The sequence below is a fragment of the Chiloscyllium plagiosum genome, unplaced genomic scaffold, assembly GCF_037043375.1.
Source record: "Chiloscyllium plagiosum isolate Xiang-an unplaced genomic scaffold, Cpla_swu_hap1 HiC_scaffold_21, whole genome shotgun sequence".
Classification (NCBI taxonomy): Eukaryota; Metazoa; Chordata; class Chondrichthyes; order Orectolobiformes; family Hemiscylliidae; genus Chiloscyllium; species Chiloscyllium plagiosum.
This window is the reverse complement of record NW_028270159.1, coordinates 49,149,764-49,175,866: the sequence shown is the minus strand read 5'-3', so window position 1 is coordinate 49,175,866 and position 26,103 is coordinate 49,149,764. Positions and strand designations below refer to the sequence as shown.

At 42.5% G+C, this 26,103-nt stretch overlaps 1 protein-coding gene across 2 annotated transcripts in view; it reads left to right on the top strand.

Annotated features, from left to right (window-relative positions):
• Positions 1-26,103, top strand: part of glipr2 (GLI pathogenesis-related 2) — a 68,663-nt gene that overhangs the window by 7,478 nt on the left and 35,082 nt on the right. Inside the window, exons 1-4 of one of the 2 annotated variants that reach the window (XM_087998554.1) lie at positions 9,596-9,618; positions 10,610-10,674; positions 11,848-12,057; positions 19,958-20,035. In XM_087998554.1, the coding sequence (XP_087854680.1) occupies positions 10,647-10,674; positions 11,848-12,057; positions 19,958-20,035 (316 nt within the window). In that variant the 5' untranslated portion in view covers positions 9,596-9,618; positions 10,610-10,646. Of the gene's footprint in view, positions 1-9,595; positions 9,619-10,609; positions 10,675-11,847; positions 12,058-19,957; positions 20,036-26,103 lie in introns of those variants that run through there. The other variant, XM_043719848.2, reaches the window with a different exon arrangement.

The following is a 26,103-nucleotide window of genomic DNA, read 5'->3' as shown; positions in this document are numbered from 1 at the left end:
AATTTCTAAGTCTTTCCCCATTTAAGAATTAGTCTGTGCTTCTAATCTTCCTACGGAAGTTCCTCACTCTTCCTCACTCTTTCTCACATTGTATTCTATCTGCCACTTCTTTGCCAACTCTCTTAACCTGAGTATGTTCTTCTGCAGCCTTCCCATTTCCTCAACACTAAATGTTCCTCTGCCTATCTTTGTTTCTTGATGTTTTGATGGTTGATTTTCTGAGGGCATTGGTCTGGGTCACCTTGGATAAAGGCATAGCACTTATATCTTAGCTTTCTATTCTCTGAGCTTCCAAGAGCAGCTTACCAGAGGTTAGGCAGGGAGCTTTCAAATCTTCATGCTGTTGTACTAACAGCCAGATTCTTTCTCACAGAAAACGCAGTTCAAAACCCAATTCATACCCTCCCCATTCTGTGACAGACTGATCCTATTTCTTTCACAAAGTCCCAGTTACCATTCAGCACCTGCTATCTGCTTGAGCATAAAGTCATTTACAAATTTGCTGGAGATAATTCCCACGTGGATCCCGTTATTAGCCAGCTTCTGCTATCTGTTTAAACCCATAATGCTCTTCTCTGGTGACGAAACATCTGCAGAACCTTTTTTGATCAGATACCAATCTGCAATTAACTATCAGGCCTTGCCTCATGAATAAACAAAAGCTTGTTTGCACTGCTTTCTCTTTAACATAAGCTGATACCCACATCTTTAGCACGCAGTTCCCAGTTCACAGGTTCAAAGTTAAATTGATAAGAGAATAAAGCAAAAATGCTGAAAAGTCAACAAGGACTCTAACAATTTGAAATTTGACATTTTTTCATTTGTCCTGATGAGTGCAAGATGAAAATCTTTAGCAAGTCGCCTCTTTTCCAAACAAGATTTGAGTTCTGCGTGCCCAAGCAGCTAATTAGACAATACCTTATCAATAACACATTTCTATTCCGCTATATTTTCCCTTGGCCCCACACTCCCGCAATTGAATAGTTTTCTAAGACATTGGTTTGTATTCTGACTGTCCTCCTCCTTAATTGAGGAGGGGATACAGAGGAGGTTAACTATGTTGATTCCTGCATTAGGAGGTTTGTCTTTTTGAGTAGACTGGGGCTATACTCATTGGAATTTAGAAGAATGAGAGGGGATGTTTTGGAACATATGAAATTATGAAGGGAATAGAAAGATAAAAGCAAGGAGGTTGTTTCCACTGGTGTGTGAACTAGACCTAGGGGTATAGTATTAAAATGAAGGGGAGCACATTTAGGACTGAGTTGAGGAGAAATGTTTTCACCCAAAGAGTTGTGAACCTGTGGAATTCCCTGTCTAGTGAAGCAGTTGAAGGTTCCTCATTGAATTAAGAAAAAATAGATATATTTTTGACCAGTAAAGGAATTAAGGGTTATGGTGAGCAGGCAGGTAGGTGGACCTGAGACCACGAAAAGTTCAGCCATGATCTTATTGAATGGTGGAGCAGGCTCAACAGGCCAAATGGCCTGTTCCTGCTCCCAGGTAAAAACAATGACTGCAGATGCTGGAAACCAGAGTTTAGATTAGAGTGGTGCTGGAAAAGCACAGCAGTTCAGGCAGCATCCGAGGAGCAGTAAAATCGACGTTTCGGGCAAAAGCCCTTTATCAGGAATTCCTGATGAAGGGCTTTTGCCCGAAATGTCGATTTTACTGCTCCTCGGATGCTACTCCTGCTCCTAGTTCTTATGTTCTCACGTAAACTGTCTCCCTGTCCTACATTGTATCTGTTGAGCAGGAGGGGTATTTGTTGGACCTTCATCACCACCTCTCCTGATCACATTCTCATTCTCCTCAAATTGTGCTTTTCTCCTTGAGTATGACTGTGTTGTAGATATTTTTTAAAACACAGAAATTTCTCTCAAACACTTTTGTTTCAAAGTATTTTTAATTCACATTCCTGTTGAATGATTCTGACCGGACTGACAGAGAGCAATGGCAATCCTCAGAATTAAAAATAACACAACATCAGGTTATTGTCCAACAGGTTTATTTGGAAGTGCTAGCTTTCAGAGCACTGCTCCTTCGTCAGGTAGCTGTGGAGCAGGATCATTAGACACAATATTTATAGCAAAAGATCTCAGTGTCATGCAAATGAAAGGATATATTGAACAAACCTTCAGTTACATGGCACTGAGATCTTTTTTGTAAATTCTGTGTCTTATGATCCTGCTCCACAGGTACCTGATGAAGGCGCAGTGCTCCAAAAGCTCATATTTCCAAATAAACCAGGTGTTGTGTGATTTTTAACTTTGCCCACCCTAGTCCAACACCAGCTCCTCCACTTCCATCCTCAGAATGGTGGTACAGTGGTAATATCACTCAACTAAGAACTGAGAGGCCAAGGTTAATGCTCTGGGACAAAAATTTCATCACACCATTGGATGGAGTTTGAATTCAATTAGTAAATCTGGAATACCATACTGGTCCCACTGATGGTGACCAAGATAACTATCATTGATTGCTGTAAAAACTCATCTGGTTCATTAACGTCCTTTAGGGAAGGGAATCAGCCATTATTACCTGTATAGGTTACATTTGACTCCATAATCTCAGCAATAACTCTTTTTTTCACAGGGGAGGTAATGGCTGAGTGGTATTATAGCTGGTCTGTTAATCCAGGGACCCAGGTAATGTTCTGGGGGACCTTGGTTTGAATCCCACTGCAGCAGATGGCAGAATTTGAATTCAATAAAAGTCATAGAATCCCTACAGTGTGGAAACAGGCCATTTGATCCTCTGAAGAGTAACCCACCAAGACCCATTCCCCTACCTTATTACTCTACATTTACCCCTGACTAATGCACCTACATGTCCCTGAACCCTATGGATAATTTAGTATGGTCAATTCACCTAACCTGCACATCTTTGGAGTGTGGGAGGAAACCTGCACAAACATGGAGAGAATTGTGCAAACTCCACACAGACAGTCAGCTGAGGCCAGAATTGAGCCCAGGTCCCTGGTGAGTCACCTGGAATTAGGAGTCTAATGCTGACCACAATTCCATAGTCAATTGTTGGGAAAAACCCACCTAGTTCACTAATGCCCTTTAGGGAAAAAAACTGCTGTCCTTATGTGACTACATGTGACTCAGACCCACAGCAATGGTGTTGACTCTTAAATAAAATCTGAAAGAACTGTAGATGCTGTAAATCAAAGACAAAAATAGAAATTGCTGGAAAAGCTCAGCAAGTCTGGCAGCATCCGTGGAGAAAACTGAGAGTTAACATTTCAAGCCGAGTAGGAATGGGCAATAAATGATGGCCTACCCAGAGATGCCCTCATCCCAGGAATGAATAATAAAGATTTCTGCCTTTTGACATGGTCACTCAGTTCAAGGGCATAATGTTATGGACCAGGCCAGACCCTCTCAAAATGTTTCAAGAAGCTAGCTCAGCTAAATTTTTTTAGGCCAATGTAAAGTGGATATTCCAGGAGCGATGCAGCTGTTCAAACTACTCAGCTTTAAACAAAAAACAGAATTTATTTAAATACTATGGATGAAACACAAACAAAGGAAAACAAAATTTAGTATAACTTAACTTATTTGACAACTCTAACTGACTCTGTTGCAACTTAACAAAGGGGCTGTTCTAATTCTCACAACATCCCATCAACATACCCCTTAACAAAAGGTGAATTCAAATGCAGATTCTTATAGGCAGGAGAGATTTTAAAGGGAAAGTTCAGTCAAGACTTCTCTTGAAGTACGGAGCCTCTTTTCACTGTAGCTGCTTCTTTAGCTCCCCAAAAGTGTTTTTTCTGACTGCTTGCTAAAACTAAACCAAACTAGGAAAAATCTCGAATGGGAGAACTGGCTGCTCCCCTTTCATTGTATAACTGTTCTAAAAAAAAACTTAAAGACCTCGTCTGATTGTTGACTTAGGCAGATTCTGCCAAACGTTCCATTGCCTTTACGACCCCTTTTGAAGAAAAAACCTACGGATGACATAACAGGGGCAGCATCATCACAAAAAAATGCTGGTGTTGACAGTGACGTCCACATCCCATGTAAGAATCAAATAAAGGAAGTGGGGAATATGGCAATTATTTTATCCATGAACTTCCACATACTACAGTCCAAATACATTGCTTGTTAAATTTAGGTGGATGGTTTTGAAACCTAATTAGATTACCTACTGTTTATTCAAGTCAAGACCAAAAAAAAGCATTAAACACTAACCAATTACCAACGTGCTTTTGTACAATGTCACTGTGGTCAGAAGTTGCTTACTCCAAGTTGAATGGGAGCTACAGAAAAATCTCACTCTCTTTTGAATTTGTTTCATGTATCTTAATTATTTCTCTTTGAGCCTCTCCTGATTACCTTTGGCACCAATAGTGTGTAGATGTAATTTTTTTTTTGGTCCCTGGTTTGTCTGTAAACAATATATCTCAAAAACTAATGGAAGGATTTCAAATAAACTTGGTCCATTGATGCCACAAGGAAGAACTGATTAATTTTTGGTAAATTTCTGATCCACATCTGGATCCTGGAATAATTCAATGGATCCATAAATATTGGCCAGTTGGAAATTTAATATTTTGTTTAGAAAGTTATAAATTATTTTGTTTAAAAAGTTCTCAGATTGTTTTAGAACGCTGTGGGTTGTCCTCAGCTGCTGTGGAGGAATTTTCCACAGTTGTCAGGAATTCCTGATGAAGGGCTTATGCCCAAAACAACAATTCTCCTGCTCCTTGGATGCTGCCTGACCTGCTGTGCTTTCCCAGCACTACAGTCTCGACTCTAATCTCCAGCATCTGCTTTCCTCACTTTCTCCCCTGGAATAAATATTGTTTGGAAGTGACCATATCAGCAGAAAAAGAGTTGGTATTGCTTGTTTTTTTAAAACATCAGCACTGAAGTGCAATTAAAAGAGGATAATAAAGAAGGAAGCAACATACTCATTTGTTTTGGATAAAATTAAGCGATTGTAGGAAAGGCAAGTTATTACTGGGTTTTGCTCTAACCCTCCAGATGAAAGCCTTGTCCTAGAACAGTGGAAAGTGAGGACTGCAGATGCTGGAGATCAGGCTGAAAATGTGTTGCTGGAAAAGCGCAGCAGGTCAGGCAGCATCCAAGAAGCAGGAGAATCGACGTTTCGGGCATGAGCCCTTCTTCAGGAATGCCTTCAGATTCCTGAAGAAGGGCTCATGCCCGAAACGTCGATTCTCCTGCTCCTTGGATGCTGCCTGACCTGCTGCGCTTTTCCAGCAACTCATTTTTCAGCTCCTAGAGCAATGGGTCAAATTAAAGAAGACATTGCAAAAATTACCCAACGACACCAGAAACTGATTGGAACGCTAACTGCTTGTTGTCTCGTCTCTCCTTAAAACGTCGGACAACTCCGACCGGAATGTCATGAATTAATTTTCCCAGGTGTCCTACAATCCTGAAGCAATCAAATCACTACGAACACAAGCCGGTACCAGTGCAAAACAGTCCCAACTTTATTAGGAGACAAGTTACAAAAACCTTTAATACTATATCCATTCCTATTCAGTCCCTTAAAAGTTACAATACTTAACGAGTCTCTTGTAGATTTATGCAGTCGCACTCTCTCTGACTGTGGCTCTGGATCTGCGAAACTGCTTTCTCTCCCTTTCTCTCTCTCTCTCATCCTTTGGATGGTTAGCTGATCTCTGCCTTTTGCCATGCTGGTCTCCTTGGAAGGCCTCCAGAAGATTCAAGAGAGATTTGTCTTATTTTTATATATTTTTGGATGGTTTTCTGGAACTTTCTATAGTTCAGGCCAATCAGCAAGATACACTTATTCGTTTGAAACCAGAGTTAATCATTTGGATAGCATGCTACTGTTTATTTATTTGTGTAACAAGACCCGGTACCTTTCTGTTTGGGTCCTCCTTTGTTTGGTGGATATTTTGGTAGGGGCATGTCTGTCAAGGATAATTGTTGCTTTTTACATTATGCTAATGCTATTAGCATGTGACTGCTGCATTTGCACTGTGTCTGGTGTGTGGGTTTTGTGATTTCAGCGTTTTACTTGGCCAATATACCCAGCATCCCTTGCTCTTTGGCCAAGTTAGCAAATCTCTCTGTGTTTTAGCAGCCAGCAGCTGCTACAAGCTCTCCTGGTGTGACATGAGGGGTTTACAGAGTTAATAGAATACTGTTTTGTGAATCATTTTCTAAACGAGCCAACGTCTTGATATTAATTCTGAGTGATCTTGAATTAAAGGTGGGTGAGGCTTTAAGCAATAAGATTAATGTGTCATTTAAACATGACTGTCAAAAAATTTGTGAAGAGTGAGAAAGGGGGCAGTAAAGCTATGAAGGAAAATGGCACCTAATTAAGTCAGGTTCAATGCCAAAAGGAATGCAAAGAGCATGTCAAAACAAAGGGAAAGAAAGAAACCAGGTTGAGTATGGCAATAGAGTGAAGAGTAGTCATAAAAAGGATTCCAGTTATATTCAGGCAAAAAGGAAACATGAGCGATGGAATTAGTGGGTGGCACGGTGGCACAGTGGTTAGCACTGCTGCCTCACATCGCCAGAGACCCGGGTTCAATTCCCGCCTCAGGCGACTGACTGTGTGGAGTTTGCACGTTCTCCACGTGTCTGCGTGGGTTTCCTCCGGGTGCTCCGGTTTCCTCCCACAGTCCAAAGATGTGCAGGGTCAGGTGAATTGGCCATGCTAAATTGCCCGTAGTGTTAGATAAGGGGTAAATGTAGGGGTATGGGTGGGTTTCGCTTCGGCGGGTCGGTGTGGACTTGTTGAGCCGAAGGGCCTGTTTCCACACTGTAATCTAATCTAATCTGAATGTGGGATCAGGTGAAGACAGAACAACCCCTACACAACTTTCTAAGATACTAAATAAGTTTACCATTTTTTTAATCCAGTATACAAGTAACAATGATGAAGTCCTGGGGCATCCAAACAACCAAGATAGATTCACGAAGGGAAGATCCTGACAATTTAACTAGCTGATCTTTCTTTGACAGCACAAGAAGCTTGAGAAGGGTAGGAATGTGCATACAGGTGCACAAAAGTATCCAGACTGTGAAGCACAGAAACTGGCTATTGTAGTTGGTCTAGTTTGTATTGTGAACAAAAGTCTACTTCATCTTACCTCTTATTTTTAATTCGTTTTTCCCATGCATGCCTGACTTTCTTTTAAAAATTTCTATGCTATTCACCTCAAGTAATTGAAGAGTATCAAATATCCAATGCTAACAATTCTTGCAAACAGAAATCGTGGCTGCATCTCTTATAGAATTCATTTGTATTAAACTTATGAATCTTGGTTCTAGTTTTCCCAACAAATGGAAAATTTTCTCTAAACCTACCCTATCAAACCCTTTCATAATTTTTTTAAAATCCCCATCAGATCACGCGCCCCTCCCCCCCGCCAAACTCTCCTTAGCCAGAGAAATGGTTGTTTAACAATCAATCTAATCTCATCACATTGTGAACATTTTTGCACATTTTCCAATGCCTCTGCATCCTCTTTGTAGATGCACAGCACTTCCAGAGTTTGCGTGAATTTAAACAATCTCTTTGTGTTTCAAGTGAGCATTGAGTGAAGGAGTTGGGATGTCATATTGTGGCTGTACAGGACATAGGTGAGGTCACTTTTGGAATATGGAGTTCAATTATAGTCTCCCTACAATAGCAACAATGTTGTTAAACTAGAAAGGGTGCAGAAAATAGTTACAAGCTTGTTGCCTGGACTGGAAGGTTTTTTTTCCTTGATTTGAATGATTATTGTTATATGTACCTCAGTACAGTGAAACGTTTTGTTTTGTGTGTAGTATAGGCAGATCATACCATACAAAGGGCATTAGGGTAATAGAATAGGGCAAGGAATACAATTTTAGGACTGCAGAGAAGGTGCAGAAAGAGTGAGATCAACACTGGATTTAGAATTTGAGAGATCCATTCAGAAGTCTAATAACAGCGAGGAAGAAGCTGTTCTTGAATCTGTTAGCACGTGTGTTTAAACCTTTGTATCTTCTGCCTGATGGAAGAGGTTGAAAGAGATTAGAACCAAGGTGGTTTGATAGTGTTTGTTACTTTTCCAAGGCAGTGAGAAGTATAGATGGAGTTAATGGATAGAAGATTGGTTTGCATGATGGACTGGGCTGTGTTCACAACTCTCTGTAGTTTCTTACAGTCCTGGATAGTGCAGATCCGTACCAAACCATGATGTATCTGGATACAGTGCTTTCCATAGTACATCTATAAAAATTGGTAACAGTCTTTATGGACATGCCAAATTTCCTTCATCTCCTGAGGAAGTAGAGGTTTCTTTCTTCGCTGTAGTGTCAATGTGGGTGGACCAGGACAGATCGTAGAACACAGAACATAGAATGTTACAGCGCAGTATAGGCCCTTCAGCCTTCGATGTTGCACCGATCAGTGAAATTAATCTGATGCCCATCTAACTGACACTGTTCCATTATTATCCATATGTATGTCCAAGGTCCATTTAAACGCCCTTATTGTCAGCAAATCTACTATTGTTTCAGGTAGGCAGTTCCACGCCCCGACTACTCTCTGAGTAAAGAAACTACCCCTGATATCTGTCGTAAATCTATCACCCCTCAACTTAAAGCTATGACCCCTCATGTTAGCTGTCACCATCTGAGGAAAAAGGCTCTCACTGTCCACTCTATCTTACGCTCTGATTATCTTGTACATCTCTATTAAGTCATCTCTCAAAGTTCTTCTCTCCAAAGAAAACAGCCTCAGTTCCCTCAGCCTTTCCTTGGAAGATCTTCCCTCCATACCAGGCAACATCCTAGTAAATCTCCTCTGAACCCTTTCCAAATCTTCCACATCCTTCTTATAATGCCATCTTGTCTGTTCTTACTGAAACATCTAAATCCCGGAATCTGAAACAACCATTCCTGTCCCTCCTCTAGCCATTTCTCTGAAATGGCCACAACATCGAAGTCCCAGGTACAAACCCATGCTGCAAGTTCACCCACCTTATTCCAGATACTCCTGGTGTTGAAGTACACACATTTCAAACCAACATCCTGATTGCTGGTACCCTCTCATGACCTTGTAAACCTATCCCTGACCTCACTACCCTCAACCTCATGTCCACTGGAACTACAACTCAGGTTCCCATCCACCTGCAGCATTAGTTTAAACCCACCCAAAGAGCGTTACCAAATTTTCTCCCCCCCCCAGGATATTGGTACTGTTCTGGTTCAGGTGAAGACCCATTCTGTTTGCAGAGGTCCCACCTTCCCCAAAAAGAGCTCCAATTATCCAACAATCCAAAACCCTCCGTCTGGCACCATTCCTGCAGCCATATGTTCAGCTCCGCGCTCTCCCTGTTCCTCACTTCACTAGCATGTGGCACAGGCAGCAAACCAGAGATAACAACTCTGTTTGTTCCAGCTCTAAGCTTCCACCCTAGCTCCCTAAATTTCTGCCTTAGATCCCCACTTTTCTTCCTACCAATGTCGCTGGTGCCTATGTGGGTCTGGTTGGTGATTGTTGGCACTAGCTGGCAATTGTTGGTGATTGTCAATCCTAGGAACTTGATGCTCTCGACCATCTCCGCCACGGCAAAACTGATGCAAACAGGGGCATGCCTCCCACCTCATGCTGCCTGAAGTCGGGGTAGGGATTATCATCTTTATACAATGCTACCAAGTATTTCCTGTATTCTGTCTTGTCATTGTTTGAGATTCAACTTACAACGGTGGTATCATCAGCAAACATGTAGATGAAGTTAGGATGGAATTTAGCCACACAGACATGAGTATATAAGGAATATAGTAAGGAGCTGAGTTTGCAGCCTTGGTGTTGAGGATTATCATGGAGGAGGTGTTTTGTTTGAGTGATAAGGAGAAACTGAATAGACTGGGACTTCTTGTCATGGAGGTTGAGGGGTGACGTTATAGAGGTTTATAAAATCATAAGGGCCATAAATAAGGTGAATAGGTAAGGTCTTTCCAAGGACAAGGGAGTCCAAAACTAGACGACATAGGTTTAAAGTGAGAGGGGAAAGATTTAAAAGGGACCTGAGGGGCAACCTTTGTGTATAGAGGGTGATGCATGTGTGGAATGAGCTGCCTGAGGAAGTGGTAGAAGGGGATACAATTATAACATTTAAAAGAAATTTGGATAGGTTCATGAACAGAAACTGCTTCAAGGGATATGGACCAAACACAGGCAACTGAGACTAGTTAAGTTTGGCATCCCTGGTTGGCATGGAGAGGATGAATTAAAGGGTGATTTTCATGCTGTATGAACTCTTTGACTCTGTGACTAATTCAATCCCTTAAACGCCAAACACTAAGAAATAATATCAGAATTAGTATTGGAAAATAATATCGGAAAATAAGGCCAATTTGTTGCAAATATGCTCAGTATTAGGTACAGCTACCATTCTCTCCTCCAATGTAACATGTGTTTGGATTTCTGTTAAACCTCTGATCTAGTCAGTCTGAGAATTAAGATTAGTATTCAATTTAAAGTGGCTGGGATTGAGTGAAAATATTTTGCGACAGATATATACCTGGTTGATTGGTAGAGCCAAGTGTGTGGTGGTAGAAACAATGTCCTGTATCCTATGTTCTTTATCAGTCTGACTGTTGTTGCCCTGCAGGTTATCTCTTAGAGGCTCCAGGAAGATCAGGATCAGCATGGCATCTCGGAACAAGGATACAGCCGGTAATAGAGGAAAGAATCTCTCTCCGTTTACCCTATCTACTTACTCAATCACTTTAAAGACATTGATTAAATCACTCTGATGTCATGAGTATATGAGACTGGCTTCTAATACCTGTCTTCAGAATACAGTCTAACCCTTTCAGTCTCAGCATCATTCTGGTGAATCCGTGCTGTGGCCCTTCTGCCTAGTATATCCTTCTTGAAGAGTGTTGAAAGAGGGTCAGCCCAAGGAGAGAGATCTTCATCAAGCCTGACTGGCCAAACCTCATTGTCTAATTCTTGCCTTCTGTAAAAGATGTGAAATGAGTAGAGTTTCACTATCCTACCTCAGCAAAAACTGGGAGATAAGCAACATTCCCAACGTTTCCGGTTTTAACTTTGCTGTTGGATTAAATATCCACCTCAAATAGGCTGAAGCCTCATAATGTTTGCAAATTGTGTCCTATTGCATCAGATATGACCCTGGTGCATTGTTTGACAGGGCTCCTGAGAGGGGAGACTGTGAGAGAGTGGGGCAGGACAATGATCATTCTCATGAAGCAGAAGCAGATAAAAGAGACCCTATTAGGTCCAGTAAATTTGAAACTTCAGGGGAGTCAGGAGGAACATAATTTTTCCGAGACTCTAACCATTCCCAAAATCCGGCCAGCTACTTGGAAGTCAGGGACTGTCCTTGTCTGTCAGAAGCCACTGTTCTCCTTCACACCAGTTCCAGGCAGCTCTCCACCACTTAAAATATCTAGGGTCTGTATTGCACCCCTATCGCTTCAGAGTTAAAAACAAGTTGCAAATGTCAGCAATGTTTGCTATAGGACAGCAACCCAACCAGAATGACTCAGGTATGGGATTGGCTTAATGCACTCTATAACATGTTCGCAGTTTGTGGGTGATTTGTCTGAGCCCCCTATAGTATTTTCATACAGCCCCACACCAAACACAAAGGAGCTGGCTCGTGTGTGACCCTTGTGGAAATTTGCTGATCGCAGGTCTGTGGTTTAGAGGAAACATTGACTTGGAGACCGAGTACAAGGAATAAAAACACAAAGTGCTGGAGAAACTCAGCAGGTCTGGCAGCATCTGCAGTGGGTTCACAGACGTAACGTTTCAAATCCAATCTGACTCAAATTCAGAACATTGTGCAATCCTCAGTCACAGTCCATCTCTTTTGTTCAGGGCAAGGCTTTGCTGCACAGTTGTTGAAATCGGTGAATGAATATCGAGCGAAACATGGAGCGGGGCCACTGACCCTGAACCCAGCAATCAGTGAGAAAGCTGAGAAGTGGGCAAAGAGTCTGGTAGATTCCAGAACATTGAGGCACAGCAACACATCATATGGGGAGAATATCTGGTGTCAGCAAGGCTCTGGCAGTCTCCAGGTTACAGGTACGTCACATCACCATTTACAACAACACAGAAGGCAGAATCTTACTGGAGCCTGAACGATATGGGGGTATGGCAGGAAATGTGGCTGAATTGTATGAGATGCCTAGCAAGACCCATCTTGAAGTTGGAACAACTCATTACATTCCTTAACTAAACTTTTTAACTTCTTTAACAAAACATTTTAACTTCTTTAACTAAACGTCTTTAACCTGGCATTGAGGTGAGATTCTCTCCAGGGAGCTTGAGTTGCCAATTAAGGAGGAGAAAGTGAGGTCTGCAGACGCTGGAGATCAAAGCTGAAACTTTATTGCTGGAACAGCACAGCAGGTCAGGCAGCATCTAGGGAACAGAAGATTCGACGTTTCGGGCACATGCCCTTCTTCCTGAAGATTCGACGTTTCGGGCACATGCCCTTCTTCCTGAAGAAGGGCATGTGCCCGAAACGTCGAATCTTCTGTTCCCTAGATGCTGCCTGACCTGCTGTGCTGTTCCAGCAATAAAGTTTCAGCTTGCCAATTAAGGAGAATTATTGCTTGTTAATGAACTTGTTAACTGCACCTCTCACTTTATTTCTATGCAGCTACCCATCCTATCACCCACTGCCAGCAAACTGGATTCTGAGAATTCTCAACAACTCCCTCAGAACGGATACTTCAGCTCACTGCTTGGTCCAAAGATCTTCATGTTGGCAATCAATCCACTTGCACTTCTTGTATTTTGAACAATATCTGATGGGCCATATTGGATCCATGAGAATTGTGGTCCCCAGGCTAAGTGTCCAACAAGTCTGAATCAGGTCATTTCAGAGAGCAATTCACAGTCAATCACATTGCTTTGGGTCTGCAGTCACATATAGGCTGGACAGGCCTGGCAGATTCTTAATATTGGGATTGCGGGATTGTCCTGTGAGAAAGAATTTGGAGACTGGCCTGTGTTCTCCAGCATTGAAGAATAAGAATGATCTAACTGACATGTATAAATGATTTCAGGGCCCAAAAAGGTAAAAGCAGAAATTATGTTCCCCTTAACTAGATGGACACAGTCTGAAGATCATAGAGTCTTAGAATATGCCATACAGCACTGAAACAGACACTTCGATCTAACTTGTCCAAAACAACCAGCTATCATAAAAAAAAGACCAATTTGCCAGCATTTGGTCCATATCCCTCCAAACCCTTCCTATTCACATACCCATCCAAATGTCTTTTATATGTAGTAATATTACCACCCTCCATCACTTCCTGTTGCACCTCGATCCATACACACACCAACCTCTGTGTGAAAAAGTTGTCCTTTAGGTCCCTTTTAAATATTTCCCCTCTCAGTTTTAACCTGTGTCCTCTAGTTTTGGACTCCCCGATCCTGGGGAAAATACCTTGGCATTTCATCTTATCTATATCCCTCAAGATTTTATAAGCCTCTACAGGGTCACCCCTCAGTCTCCCAGACTCCAGGGAAAAAAGACCCTGCCCATCTAGCCTCTTCTTATAACTCAAACCCTCCGGTCTCAGTAACATCCTTGTAAATCTTTCCTGCGTCCTCTCCAGTTTAATAACATCCTTCCTATTGTGTGAAGACCAGATTTTTATGCAGTACTCTAAAAGTGGCCTCACTAATGTCCTGCGCAGCTGTAACATGACATCCCAACTTCTGTGCTCAATGCATTTCTATCTCGGATGACCGACTCAACACAGACATTTACTATAAACCGACTGACTCCCACAGCTACCAAGATTACACCTCCTCCCACCCTGTAAAAACGCCATCCCATATTCCCAATTCCTTCGCCTTCGCCGCATCTGCTCCCAGGAGGACCAATTCCAATACCGAACAACCTAGATGGCCTCCTTCTTCAAAGACCCTAATTTCCCCTCAGACGTGGTTGACGATGCTCTCCACCACATCACCTCCACTTCCCGCTCCTCCTTGAACCCCGCCCTTCCAATCGCCACCAGGACAGAACCCCACTGGTCCTCACCTACCACCCCACCAACTTCCAGATACATCGCATCATCCTTCGTCATTTCCCCACCTCCAAACAGACTCCACCACCAGGGATATATTTCCCTCCCCACTCCTATCAGCGTTCCAGAAAGACTACTCCCTCTGCGACTCCCTCGTCAGATCCACACCCCCCACCAACCCAACCTCCACTCCCGGCACCTTCCCCTGCAACCGCAAGAAATGCAAAACTTGCGCCCACACCTCCCCCCTCACTTCCCTCCAAGGCGCCAAGGGATCCTTCCATATCTGTCACAAATTCACCTGCACCTCCACACACATCATTTACTGCATCCGCTGCACCCGATGTAGCCTCCTATACATTGGGAAGACAGGCCGCCTACTTGCGGAACGTTTCAGAGAACACTTCTGGGACACCCGCACCAACCAACCCAACCACCCCGTGGCTCAACACTTTAACTCCCCCTCCCACTCCGCCAAGGACTTGCAGGTCCTTGGCCTCCTCCATCGCCAGACCATAGCAACACGATGCCTGGAGGAAGAGCGCCTCATCTTCCGCCTAGGAACCCTCCAACCACAAGGGATGAATGTAGATTTCTCCAGCTTTCTCATTTCCCCTCCCCCCACCTTTTCTCAGTCCCAACCCTCAGACTCAGCACCGCCTTTTTGACCTGCAATCTTCTTCCCGACCTCTCCGCCCCCACCCCCTCTCTGGCCTATCACCCTCACCTTAACCTCCTTCCACCTATCGTTTTCCCAACACCCCTCCCCCAAGTCCCTCCTCCCTACCTTTTATCTTAGCCTGCTTGGCACACCCTCCTCATTCCTGAAGAAGGGCTTATGCCTGAAACGTCGATTCTCCTGCTTCTTTGATGCTACATGACCTGCTGCACTTTACCAGCAACACATTTTTAAGCTCTGATCTCCAGCATCTGCCGTCCTCGCTTTCTCCTGTACTCAATGCTCTGACAGAGGAAGCCAAATGTGCGAAATGCCTTCTTCACTCTCCTATCTACCTGTGACTCCACTTTCAAAGAACTATGTATCTGTACCCCGAAGTTTCTCTGTTTGACAGCACTCCCCAGGGCCCTACCCATTAGCTGTAAAAGTCAGTCAGGATAAGGACTGAGAAGCTGAATGACCGGCAGCCATCTTGACTCTTCCACCCTTTTCTCTTCTGGAATGAGGGAGTGCTGAGTATTAAGGGAAATGGGAGCGAGTGGAACAGCTGTCACTTTCAGTGCAGGTGAAGAGGTCCTGAGTGAGTGAGTTGGGAGGCAGGGTTACAGAGGTTGAGAGTTGGGGTGGGTGTCAGTGAGTGTGGGAATTCTTGAAGACAATTCAAGATGAATTGATGAAAGTAGACCAGTGGATGTGGTGTACATGGATTTTAACAAGGTGTCTAATAAGGTTCCCCATGGTAGGCTAATTCAGAAAGTAGGGAGGCATGGGATACAGGGAAACCTGTCCGTCTGTATACAGAATTGGCTGGCCCATAGAGACATAGGGTGGTGGTAGATGGAACATATTCATCCTGGAGCTCAGTGACCAGTGGTGTTCCACAGAGATTGGTTCTGGGATCTCTGCTCTTTGTGATTTTTATGAATGACTTGGATGAGGAAGTGGAAGGGTGGGTTAGTAAGTTTGCCGATGACATGAAGGTTGGTGTTGTGGTGGATGGTGTGGAGGGCTGTTGATAGGTTGCAATGAGACATTGACAGGATGCAGAGCTGGCATGAGAAGTGACAGGTGGAGTTCAACCTGGAAAAGTAATTAATTTTGGAAGGATGAATTTGAATGCAGAATACAGGATTAAAGGCAGGATTCTTGGCAGTGTGGAGGAACAGGGGGATCTTGAAGTCCATGTCCATAGATCCCTCAAAGTTGCCACCAAGTTGATAGGGTTGTTAAGAAGGTGTACATGGTTGGCTTTCATTAGTAGGAGGATTGAGTTTAAGAGCCGAGAGGTTATGCTGCAGCTCTATAGAGTCCTGGTTAGACCACACTTGGAATATTGTGTTCAATTCTGGTTGCCTCATTATAGGTAGGATGTGGAAGCTTCAGAGAGGGTGCAGAGGAGATTTACCAGGATGCTGTCTGTACCAGAGGGCATTATGAAGATAGGTTGAGGGAGCTAGGGCTTTTCTTATTGGAATGAAGAAGGATGAGAGGTGACTTGATAGAGGTGTACAAGACTTTAAGAGGCATAGATAGAGTGGATAACTAGAGACTTTTTCCCAGGGTGGAAATATCTATCAAGAGGGGGCATAATTTTAAGAGGAAGGTTTAGGGGAGATGTCAGAGGTAGGTTCTTTACACAGAGAGTGGTGGGTGTGTGGAATACACTGCCATCAGTGGTGGTAGAGTCAGATACATTAGGGACAAGTAAGAAATCCTTGAATAGGCACATGCAAGTTCGTACAATGAAGGATATGTGGGTTAGTCTGACCTTAGAGTAGGATAAAAGACTGGCACAACATCGAGGGCCAAAGGACAAGTGCTGTACTATTCTATGTTCTATGCAATAGTGAGAGTGGTAGGATATGAGCACTGGTAGATGGTGGGTAGAGTAATGGAGCTAGAGTGTGACATATTGGAGAGACTATGGTCACACTGAGACAGGCGGAGTGCTGATGATCATTGGCCTTGCTACAGTTTGGCAGATGACCAAGGTGGCTATGTAGTATCAGTCTGGCATAGTCTAGTGTCATGAACTGGTCCTGGGGCAACAGGACACCCCATATTGTGTCCACCAGCAACTCCAGGTTCCTAAATGCAATTCAGGGTGCCAAATTTTCCTGGTCTGCCATGTCCGGGGAAAATGTCAGGAACTATGCAGGACAGCTCTGCACTGACTCCTATCCTTGTCCAGGTGCACAACAGGTTTTAAAAATAGCATCAGCACTGGCAACACTATTCAAGTTTGGGATAACCCAGCGGTGACACAGTGTTCCGGGAATAGCAAGTGGTAGCATTGGGCTGCATTCAGGAAGGAGGAGCATCTTAGAGCAGGGTAGATGGCTCATGAAGAGAGTTTGAAAGATATGGTGAGAATTATCGCTAGGCATCATGAGGAGAAACTACCCATGAAACTTACATAGTTCAGCCCATTTAACATCAGTGATAGGAGATACACCAGGTTTCGATGTCAGAGGGTGATCTGAGCCTATTGCATACATTCCTTCTACAGGCCCATCTGTACTCGATTCTACCCTGGACTGTTTGATACCCATTTAATTCTACAAATTTTCATCTTCCTCAGCGTAACTCCAGGGAAATTCCTGAGTACCTTCCTGGCCTGGTTGCAGACAAAGAAAGAAAGTTTTGGTCTTGGTTCAGTTTATAGAACTCGAGGTTCGGAGACAGAAATGCGACCCCAAATGCAAATCTGCCATACATGAAATTCACACACAACAAAATCCCACAAACAGAAATGTGACTAGAGACAGATAATCTGTTTTAGTGATGAAAAAAATAAACATTGACCAGGTTAACATGGAGAACTGCCCTGTTATTTTGTCCTAATACTGCCTTAGGATCTTTTCTTTCGTTGTGACAAGACAGGCAGGGTTTCAATTTAAACATTCATCTGAAAGCTGGCTTCTCTGACAATGCAGCATTCTCTCAGTACAGCATTGGAAAGCCAACCTAGGTTATGGGCTCAAAACTCCTTTTTGGTAGAGTAGACCTCCCAGTACCCTCAGGGGATATGTTCCAAGATGTACCGTGGAAGCCCAAAACCACGGATAGGTGCAAACCCATTCACGTAAATGGGAAATTTACCTTCTTGGCAACCTCCTGGTCCCTGGCTCTGGGACGTTCCCTTTTATATGTTCGGACCACAGTAAACCATGGGTAGCTGAAACCACGGCAACCAGACCCACGGACCCAGGGGTCACCCTATATACTTTTTTCTCAACCTCTAGAACAATTTTCACTCACATCTGAACCCAAACATGATGACAGTGAGCAACGATGGGAAGCTGACCTCTCATTGTCTTATTGGCATCTCTTCCTTCCTGATGTACAAGATGATTAGGGGTTTAGATAGGGTTGACCGTGAGAACCTTTTTCCACGTATGGAGTCAGCTATTACGAGGGGGCATAGCTTTAAATTAAGGGGTGGTAGGTACAGGACAGATGTTAGGGGTAGATTCTTTACTCAGCGAGTCGTGAGTTCATGGAATGCCCTGCCAGTAGCAGTGGTGGACTCTCCCTCTTTATGGGCATTTAAACGGGCATTGGATAGGCATATGGAGGATAGTGGGCTAGTGTAGATTAGGTGGGCTTGGATCGGCGCAACATCGAGGGCCAAAGGGCCTGTACTGCGTTGTATTTTTCTATGTTCTATGTTCTATGATGTACATGACGAGGGGGTGATGGTGTTGGACTGGAGTAGACAAGGTCAAAAGTCACACAATACCAGGTTATATTCTAACAGGTTTATTTGAAATCACAAGATTTTGGAGCGCTGCTCCTCCATCAGGTGAAGTCACTTCAGGAGCAGCACTGTGAAAGTTTATAATTTCAAATAAACCTGTTGGATTATTACCTGGTGTCTTGTGACTTTTGACCTTCTCATGTACCACATTAGTCTGGGTCACATTTTATACAGGCTACTTTTCATTTCTACATAATGAGGGGTCTACAGTATCCAACTAAATAAAATCTAAATTACACCCTCTGAATGAATTACCAAGTATGTGAAACACAGAAATGAGCTATTCAATGTAACTGGTACACGGCAGTGTTTAAGGTCTATGTGATCCTCCTCAATACCCCACATTATCTGCCTTATCAGCAGATCTTTCCATTCCTTACTTCTCCTGTGCTGAGCTATCTTACCCTTAAAAGCATCTATGCTAATCATCTCAACTACTCAACAAGTTCCACATTCAAATCACTCTCTGCTGAAGAGATTGTCCTGAATTCTTTATTAGATTTATTGGTGAAATTCATCTGTACATTATAGTTTTGAACTCCCACATTTTTTTCCCCTTTTTTTATTCAAGGGACGTGGGTTTCATTAGCTGGGCCAACATTTATTGCCAACCTCATATGAAAATATCTTCTCTGTGTTCACCCTATCCAAGCCTTTTGTTGTCGTGGGATATCGATTAAGTCAATTTTCTCTTTTCTGTAGAGTATTGTTCTGTTTGTAATTGAGAAATATGTATCTAAAGACTGGTACTTTCACAGATGGTATCATTAGAAGTTTCTCTAATAAACTTCATTACATCAAGATCAAATTCAGATGGAGTCTTATCAGGGGTATAATGTCAATTTGAACAGAGCAGATGTTCACTGTAACAGCTTTATGAGAACAGCTTCACTTTAACAAGAATTATAAATTAAAATGGGATTTTATTATTGGAGTAATTTATTATAGCAGGATTTTTGTATCTTTATAATAGAAATGTTATGCTTAATAAGAGAAATTTATCCAGCATGTTTTATCATAAACAAAACAGGAATTGTTGGAAAAAATTCAGCAGGTCTGGTAGCATTTGCACAGAGAAAGCACCCGAAACATTAAATCTGCTTACTCTCCACAAATACTGCCAACCCTGCTGCTTTTTTCCAGAAATTCCTGTTGTTTCTGATTTCTAGCATCTGTAGTATTTTGGTTTTTAAGTTTTATCATAACTTTACTGGAATAGGATTTAACAAAAGTTGGGCTTAAAATATAGAAATTTAATGTAATAGCAGTTCATTAAGAAGTTCATTGCAAGGAGTTTGTTACAACAATTTTTCAAGACATAGTTTATTACACTGGATTCAGTAAAATAACGTGTTTTATATGGTAACTGAAGTTTAATTGTGACAGGGGTCTCTGTAACAAAGTTATTGTAGAGACATCAAAGTATATTATTTTTCTCACTGAGGCACTCCACTACTTACAGTGGATTTAATTAAATAATTTTATCCCTATTTACAGGAAAGGAAGTTGCAGACTCTTGGTACAAAGAAGTTAAAAACTATAACTTCTCTTCTCCCGGATTTCAAAAGAATTGTGGTAAGTGATTGATTGACCCAACAGACTATGATGAGGTCACAGGCCCAATTTGCCCAACCTCTCCTCTTACGACCGTCCTTCCAACATAGGAACAAGCCTGATGAAGCTTTATTGCACTTCCCTTGTGACAACAATGTCTTTTCTGAGATAAGGAGACCAAAAATGCACACAGCTGCAGTCTAATCAAGCTCCCACACCACTGAAACAAGACTTCACGAGTCCTGTACTCAAATGCTCTTGCAGTAAAAGGTTAATATTCTACAGTCTTCCTAACAACTTCCTGCACCTGCATGTTAGCCTTCAGTGACATAGTTGCCCTGAGATCCAAATCCCTTTGTGCATTTACCCCATTTTCCAACTTCTCATTTATGAAATGCTTTGCTCATCTCTTCTTGCAGGAGAAAGCGAGGACTGCAGATGCTGGAGATCAGAGCTGAAAATGTGTTGCTGGAAAAGTGCAGCAGGCCAGTCAGCATCCAAGGAACAGGAGAATCGACGTTTCGGGCATAAGCCCTTCTTCAGGATTCCTGAAGAAGGGCTTATGCCCGAAACGTCAATTCTCCTGTTCCTTGGATGCTGCCTGGCCTGTTGCGCTTTTCCAGCAACACATTTTCAGCTCATCTCTTCTTGCAACCAAAGTGGTTTGTATTATCTGAAATTTGGAAATATTACAATTAGTCTTTGTATTCAAATCGCTGATATATGTACATACATTGTAAACAGCTGGGGTCCAAGTATTGATCCTTGTGGTATCCCACTAGTCATAGCCTGCCAATACAAGAATGGCCCATTTATTCCTACACTTTCTTGTCTGTCTGTTAGCCAATCCTTAATCCATACCAATACATTACCTCCCAAACCATGTGCTTTAAATTTGCTAGCCAAACAACACTTCCATTTTGTATCTTCCTTGGCCACTCGACAGCTCATGACATAATGAACTGCACCATTGTTTCCCAACACTGCTTTCAGTTGTCCAACTCAGTAAGACTCCTCACTTGGCTCAAATCTTACCCATTCAATAAATAATCAGGGTATCGCTAACAATGGTTTCACTTCCTCTCCCTGCAACTTCAGTTACACAGTTTTCCAAGAATTAATCCTCGGCTCGCTATCCTTTCCAAATCATGTTACCGCTTGAGGACACTCTCTGCAAATATATAGCCTACTTCCATATTGTCATAACTTTATGGGAAGAAATAAAGTTGACTACTCCACAAGCTGTACAAAAAGTATGAATTCCTTATTTTACCACCAGGTATAATCAACTTGCTTCTCTTTATTGTTGTTCATTAAAATAAAAGAGACTTTCACAGGTTGTTCAATAACTGAAAAAATAACATTTGTTACAGACAAACTTATTCTTGAAACAAGTGTCAAACTGTTATCAACTAAGCTACAATGCAAATTGAACTGCCTGACCTTTAATCATAAAATCATAGAATCCCTACAGACTGAAAGCAGGCCATTCAGCCCATCAAGTCCACACCAACACAAGTCCCAAATACACATACATTCATGTGCAGACATACACAACCTTGCAGAGTTATTACAGTTGGTGAAAAATTAGGCAGAAAGGATAAAGAAACTCAACACCCTCTAGGTCAAGGGGTGAATTTAGATGACTTTTCACAATTCCTTTGAATTTCTTTTGATGAGATCCCTTTGCTGACAGTTTCAGAATAATAAAAAAATCTTAAGACTAGATTTCAAATTCAGCTGAAAATAGTTAGGAGTCTAGATATTTGCCCGATCCCTTTTAAAAACTATTTCATTGAGAAAGACATAGACTGTGCTGCATTCACCTACAAACTATAACTGTTACTAACTGAAAGAGAGAGAGAGAGAGAGAGAGACTGTCCTCCTTCTCCTTGCAAACCTCTCCAACAACTACCCACATTTTCTATGTGTGAGGTGAAGGAAGTACCCATTACCTCAATTCAGAGGTTGTTGCTAGGTGATAGCAACATAAATCCAATAGGGCTTTCCAGGTCTGCTTGCTCAATGACTAAAGCAGTAAAACTCCACTGTTATGTCTCCCTTAAACATAGCCAGGCACCGCTTTCCAAAGTCACCTGTTTTATTATAAACAAATAAACCATCATCATGTTTAACCTTTTGACTCTACAGTTTCAAGAAACCACATCCCAATGCCTTTTCAACTCAGTAATGTTCAAGCATATTTTTTATTTCTCAACATCCATATAACTATATGAATGTATGAATTCCCAACAACGATTCATAGAGTCATACAGGGGTACAGCACAGAAACAGACCCTTCGGGCCAACTCGCCATGCCGACCAGATATCCTCAATTAATCCAGTCCCATTTGCCAGCACTTGGCCCATATCTCTCTCAACCTTTCCTATTCATATACTCATCTTGATGCCTTTTAAATGTTGTAATTGTAAAACCTCCACTACTTCCTTTGGCAGCTCATTCCATATACGCACCACCCTCTGTGTGAAAAAGTTTCCCCTTAGGTCCCTTTTAAATCTTTCCTCTCTCTAGTTCTGGACTCCCTTAACCCAGGAAAAAGACTTTGTCTATTCACCCTACCCAAACCCCTCATGATTTTATAAACCTCTATAAGGTCAGCCCTCATCCTATGATGCTTCAGGGTAAACAGCCCCAGCCTGTTCAGCATCTCCCTGTAGCTCAAACTCTCCAACCCTGGCAACATCCTTGTAAATCTTTTCTGAACCCTTTCAAGTTTCACAACATCCTTCCTATAAGAGGGAGACCAGGGTTGCATGGAATATTCCAAAAGTGGCTGAACCAATGTCCTGTACAGCCGCAACATGACCTCCCAACTCTTATACTCAATGCGCTGACCTAAGAGAAAGCATATCAAACGCCTTCTTCACTATCCTATCTACCTGAGACTCCACTTTCAAGAAACTATGAACCTGCACTCCAAGGTCTCTTTGTTCACTACACTCCCCAGGACCTTACCATTAAATATAAGTCCAATATGATGATATCCAGCATCTACTTCTCCATCTCTCCCAACCATTCCACTCTCTGTGGATTAGATGGTTTTTCTGATATATAATCCTAGATAAGCTGCAAAAGTTGCTAACTGAATTCTTCTAAAACGTTTGTCATCATTGGCCCTGTTACCACTCACACTGATCATATCAGAGGCTGAAGCAGACATTTTCAACCTTACCAAACTATTTGACTGAGCTGCTTCCAGCCTAATAATCTCCCCAACACAAAGATATATAACGTCCAACATCTTCGATACACCATGCCTAGGCCCATTGACTGCTGAAACACTGATCCACCAGTGATTTTTCACCACCAGACCAGAAGGTTCACTGCTCATGAACCTTCATCACTTAGAAATTTCTAATCACACAAAGCTTTAATATTTATATCCATTCTATTCACCCATGATTTTCAGTGCTGGTGACCTTTTGGAAAAGTGACGTTTTCCTTGACCTCAGCTATGCTTTGTTAGAAAATGAAAGCAAGGTCAAAGGCAGTCAGATATATCAAAGAGGGAATGAACAATTACTTTGCTAAGTCAACTGCTCTTATTGTACTTATTCTTCCTAATAGATACATTTGGAGCCAACAACAGTCCCCTTAATCTCTCCGGGGGCTTGGGCTGCTGCCAACAAAAAAAGCCACGTTCATTTTTAGGAGCAAGACTGTGTTTTACTGCTTCATTGATTGCATTGCCTCTAATAGTTTCCACGTTGTTCCAGATGAATGAATATAATTGTGATAAACCCAGAACATCCAGGGGGAATCACTAATCTCATTGAGTATGAGTTCCCTCAGTAACGGGAAATGGTCTCCCCAGATGGAGCCTGTCACCTGAGTCCTTTATAATGTGGACCTTCTTGTAGCACTGTGGTCCCTACCCTAGACTCGGAGACCTGGTTCAAGTCCCACCTCCTCCAGAGGATTGTAATAACATTTCTGAACAGGTTGATTAGAAAAATAGGTTAACTAAAAAATTATAAAGCAGACCCAGGTTTTTGCCTGTATATATTTAATTGACTGCATGGGAGATTACAGGAGAGTGGTGGTGTAGCAGTTTTCACATAAAACAGTCACCGTGATTTTGGTGGTGGAAGGTCACTCGGTTGTGTATGATAACACTCTGGGGCATAACTAAAAATGAATAAAGCAGACCCAGCCAGGAGGGCATCAGTTCACATCCAGCTCATAGCCAATGGTCATCCATTGCCTGAAAATGGCAGTGCTCAGACCCAACATCATGCACCTTTCGGACGATACTGAGGTGGAATCCTGTCTGAGTGTACCCCCATTTGGTTGGAATTTCACATTGGTCCCAAAGTCCTGGACCTCCCTCAGGACCTTCTTGGATAAACCTAGTGTGTCTTTTGACCTTGCAAGGAGGTGGGGTGTTTTTCTGTAAAGGCTGCTGCTGCACACCATCCACCTTGACTCTCACGCTGATTGTCCAGACATGCTTTGGTGGGTGGCGGGGATCCTGAGCAGAAGCTCTCGAAGTGGGAGTCCTTCCTCTTTCACTTGGAGACCTGGGGTGGAGGGTGTTGCATGTGGCAGTCCCTTACAATTGCAAGTTGCTGCAGCTCATGGACTCCCAGCTCCACTATTTAGTTTCCGGCGCTTTGAAGTCTGTGCACCATGTTTATATAGGGTTGTGGGCATTGCATCCCCTTTTTAATTATTTAAGAAATATTTTGTTATGTTTTTAGTTGCACTTCAGCCCCATGCTCCTGATCCTTGGGCATCTGGTGCAGAGGGGTATGGGCAGATCGGAGGAATACCCCATGATTGTGCTCCTGGACAGGGTCCAGGCATGGACTGTAGAGAGGGGCATCTCTGCTGACTGTCTGTCCCTCTTCTGTGGTTACGTTCATGCCCAGATGCCTTTGAAGAGGGAGTTCGTTATGTCCATTAATGCTCTCAATGCCTTTAGAGAGAAGTGGGCACCACAGGGAGTACTATGCTTTATTTCCTCCTCCAATTTCACTTTGATTTAGTCCCTTCCCCTCTACTCCTGACCCCTCCTCACCTTTGATGGTTTATATTGCCCATAATGGACTTTGTTTGTAAATACTCAATTGGATGCATGGGTGTTTTACTGGTGGTGGTTGATAGTTCAAAACAAGAGAAAGTTATAAAATGTTCCAGTGATTTGACATTGGGGAAGCTGTGTGGTCGTGTGTAAGAGCTTCTAGAGTAAAAAAAAGACAACAAGGAGAGCGGATGGCTGTACTGGACTTGGATTCCCAGAAAGTGTATGATAAGGCACTGGATCAAAGATTATTGCAGAAAACAAAGGTTAATGGTGCAGGGGATAATATATTGGATAGATAGAAGATTGGCTAGCAAATGAGAAACAGTCAGCAGAAATAGTCATTTTCTGATCCACAAGGTGTGACAAGCACCCCTCCATCACTGATTGACTGAGAAAAAAAAGTAGAGCCCAAGGCTTCCTGTGGAGCAGATGTAACGTCCCTACTTGTGCACCAAGAGGCCTGAGTTCATATCCCATCCTCTCCCAGACCCAACTTTCTGCCCTGTGCAGGGGCTAGCCTATGTACATCATGAGTCATGGCTTTGTTTTGGTGTTCAGCAATAAATGATGTTCCTTTCCATTTAAGCTTCCTCAATTATGACAATAGTATTTGTCAAATCCTATTATTATAGGACTTTTAATATAGGAATCTTGTACTAACTCTCCCCCTCCTCGCCCCTCTCTACCACATCTCTTATCGTCTTCCCCCCGTGTTACCACATGACTTCTGCTGCTTAAGGTAACACACTGAAATTAACCTCACTTAAACCCCTCTGTCTTTCGACTTCTCTCCTGTCATTAGAACCATCTCTTTGCCCAGGTTTTTGATCATGTCTTCCATGATAAACTTCACTGGGTGATATACATTTTTTAATAAGAGGACTCAAGTGTCTGTTTCCTTGCTGTACATCTCTATAATTCTACAAAGTGCTTATGCACAACGTTGTATGATAAAGGCAAGTCGTTATTGCTGGTCTCTCTGCTGCTGGACACATTGAGAGTAAGTAACTTCATTTTCTAAAGCTCTGAAATAGTCTGTTA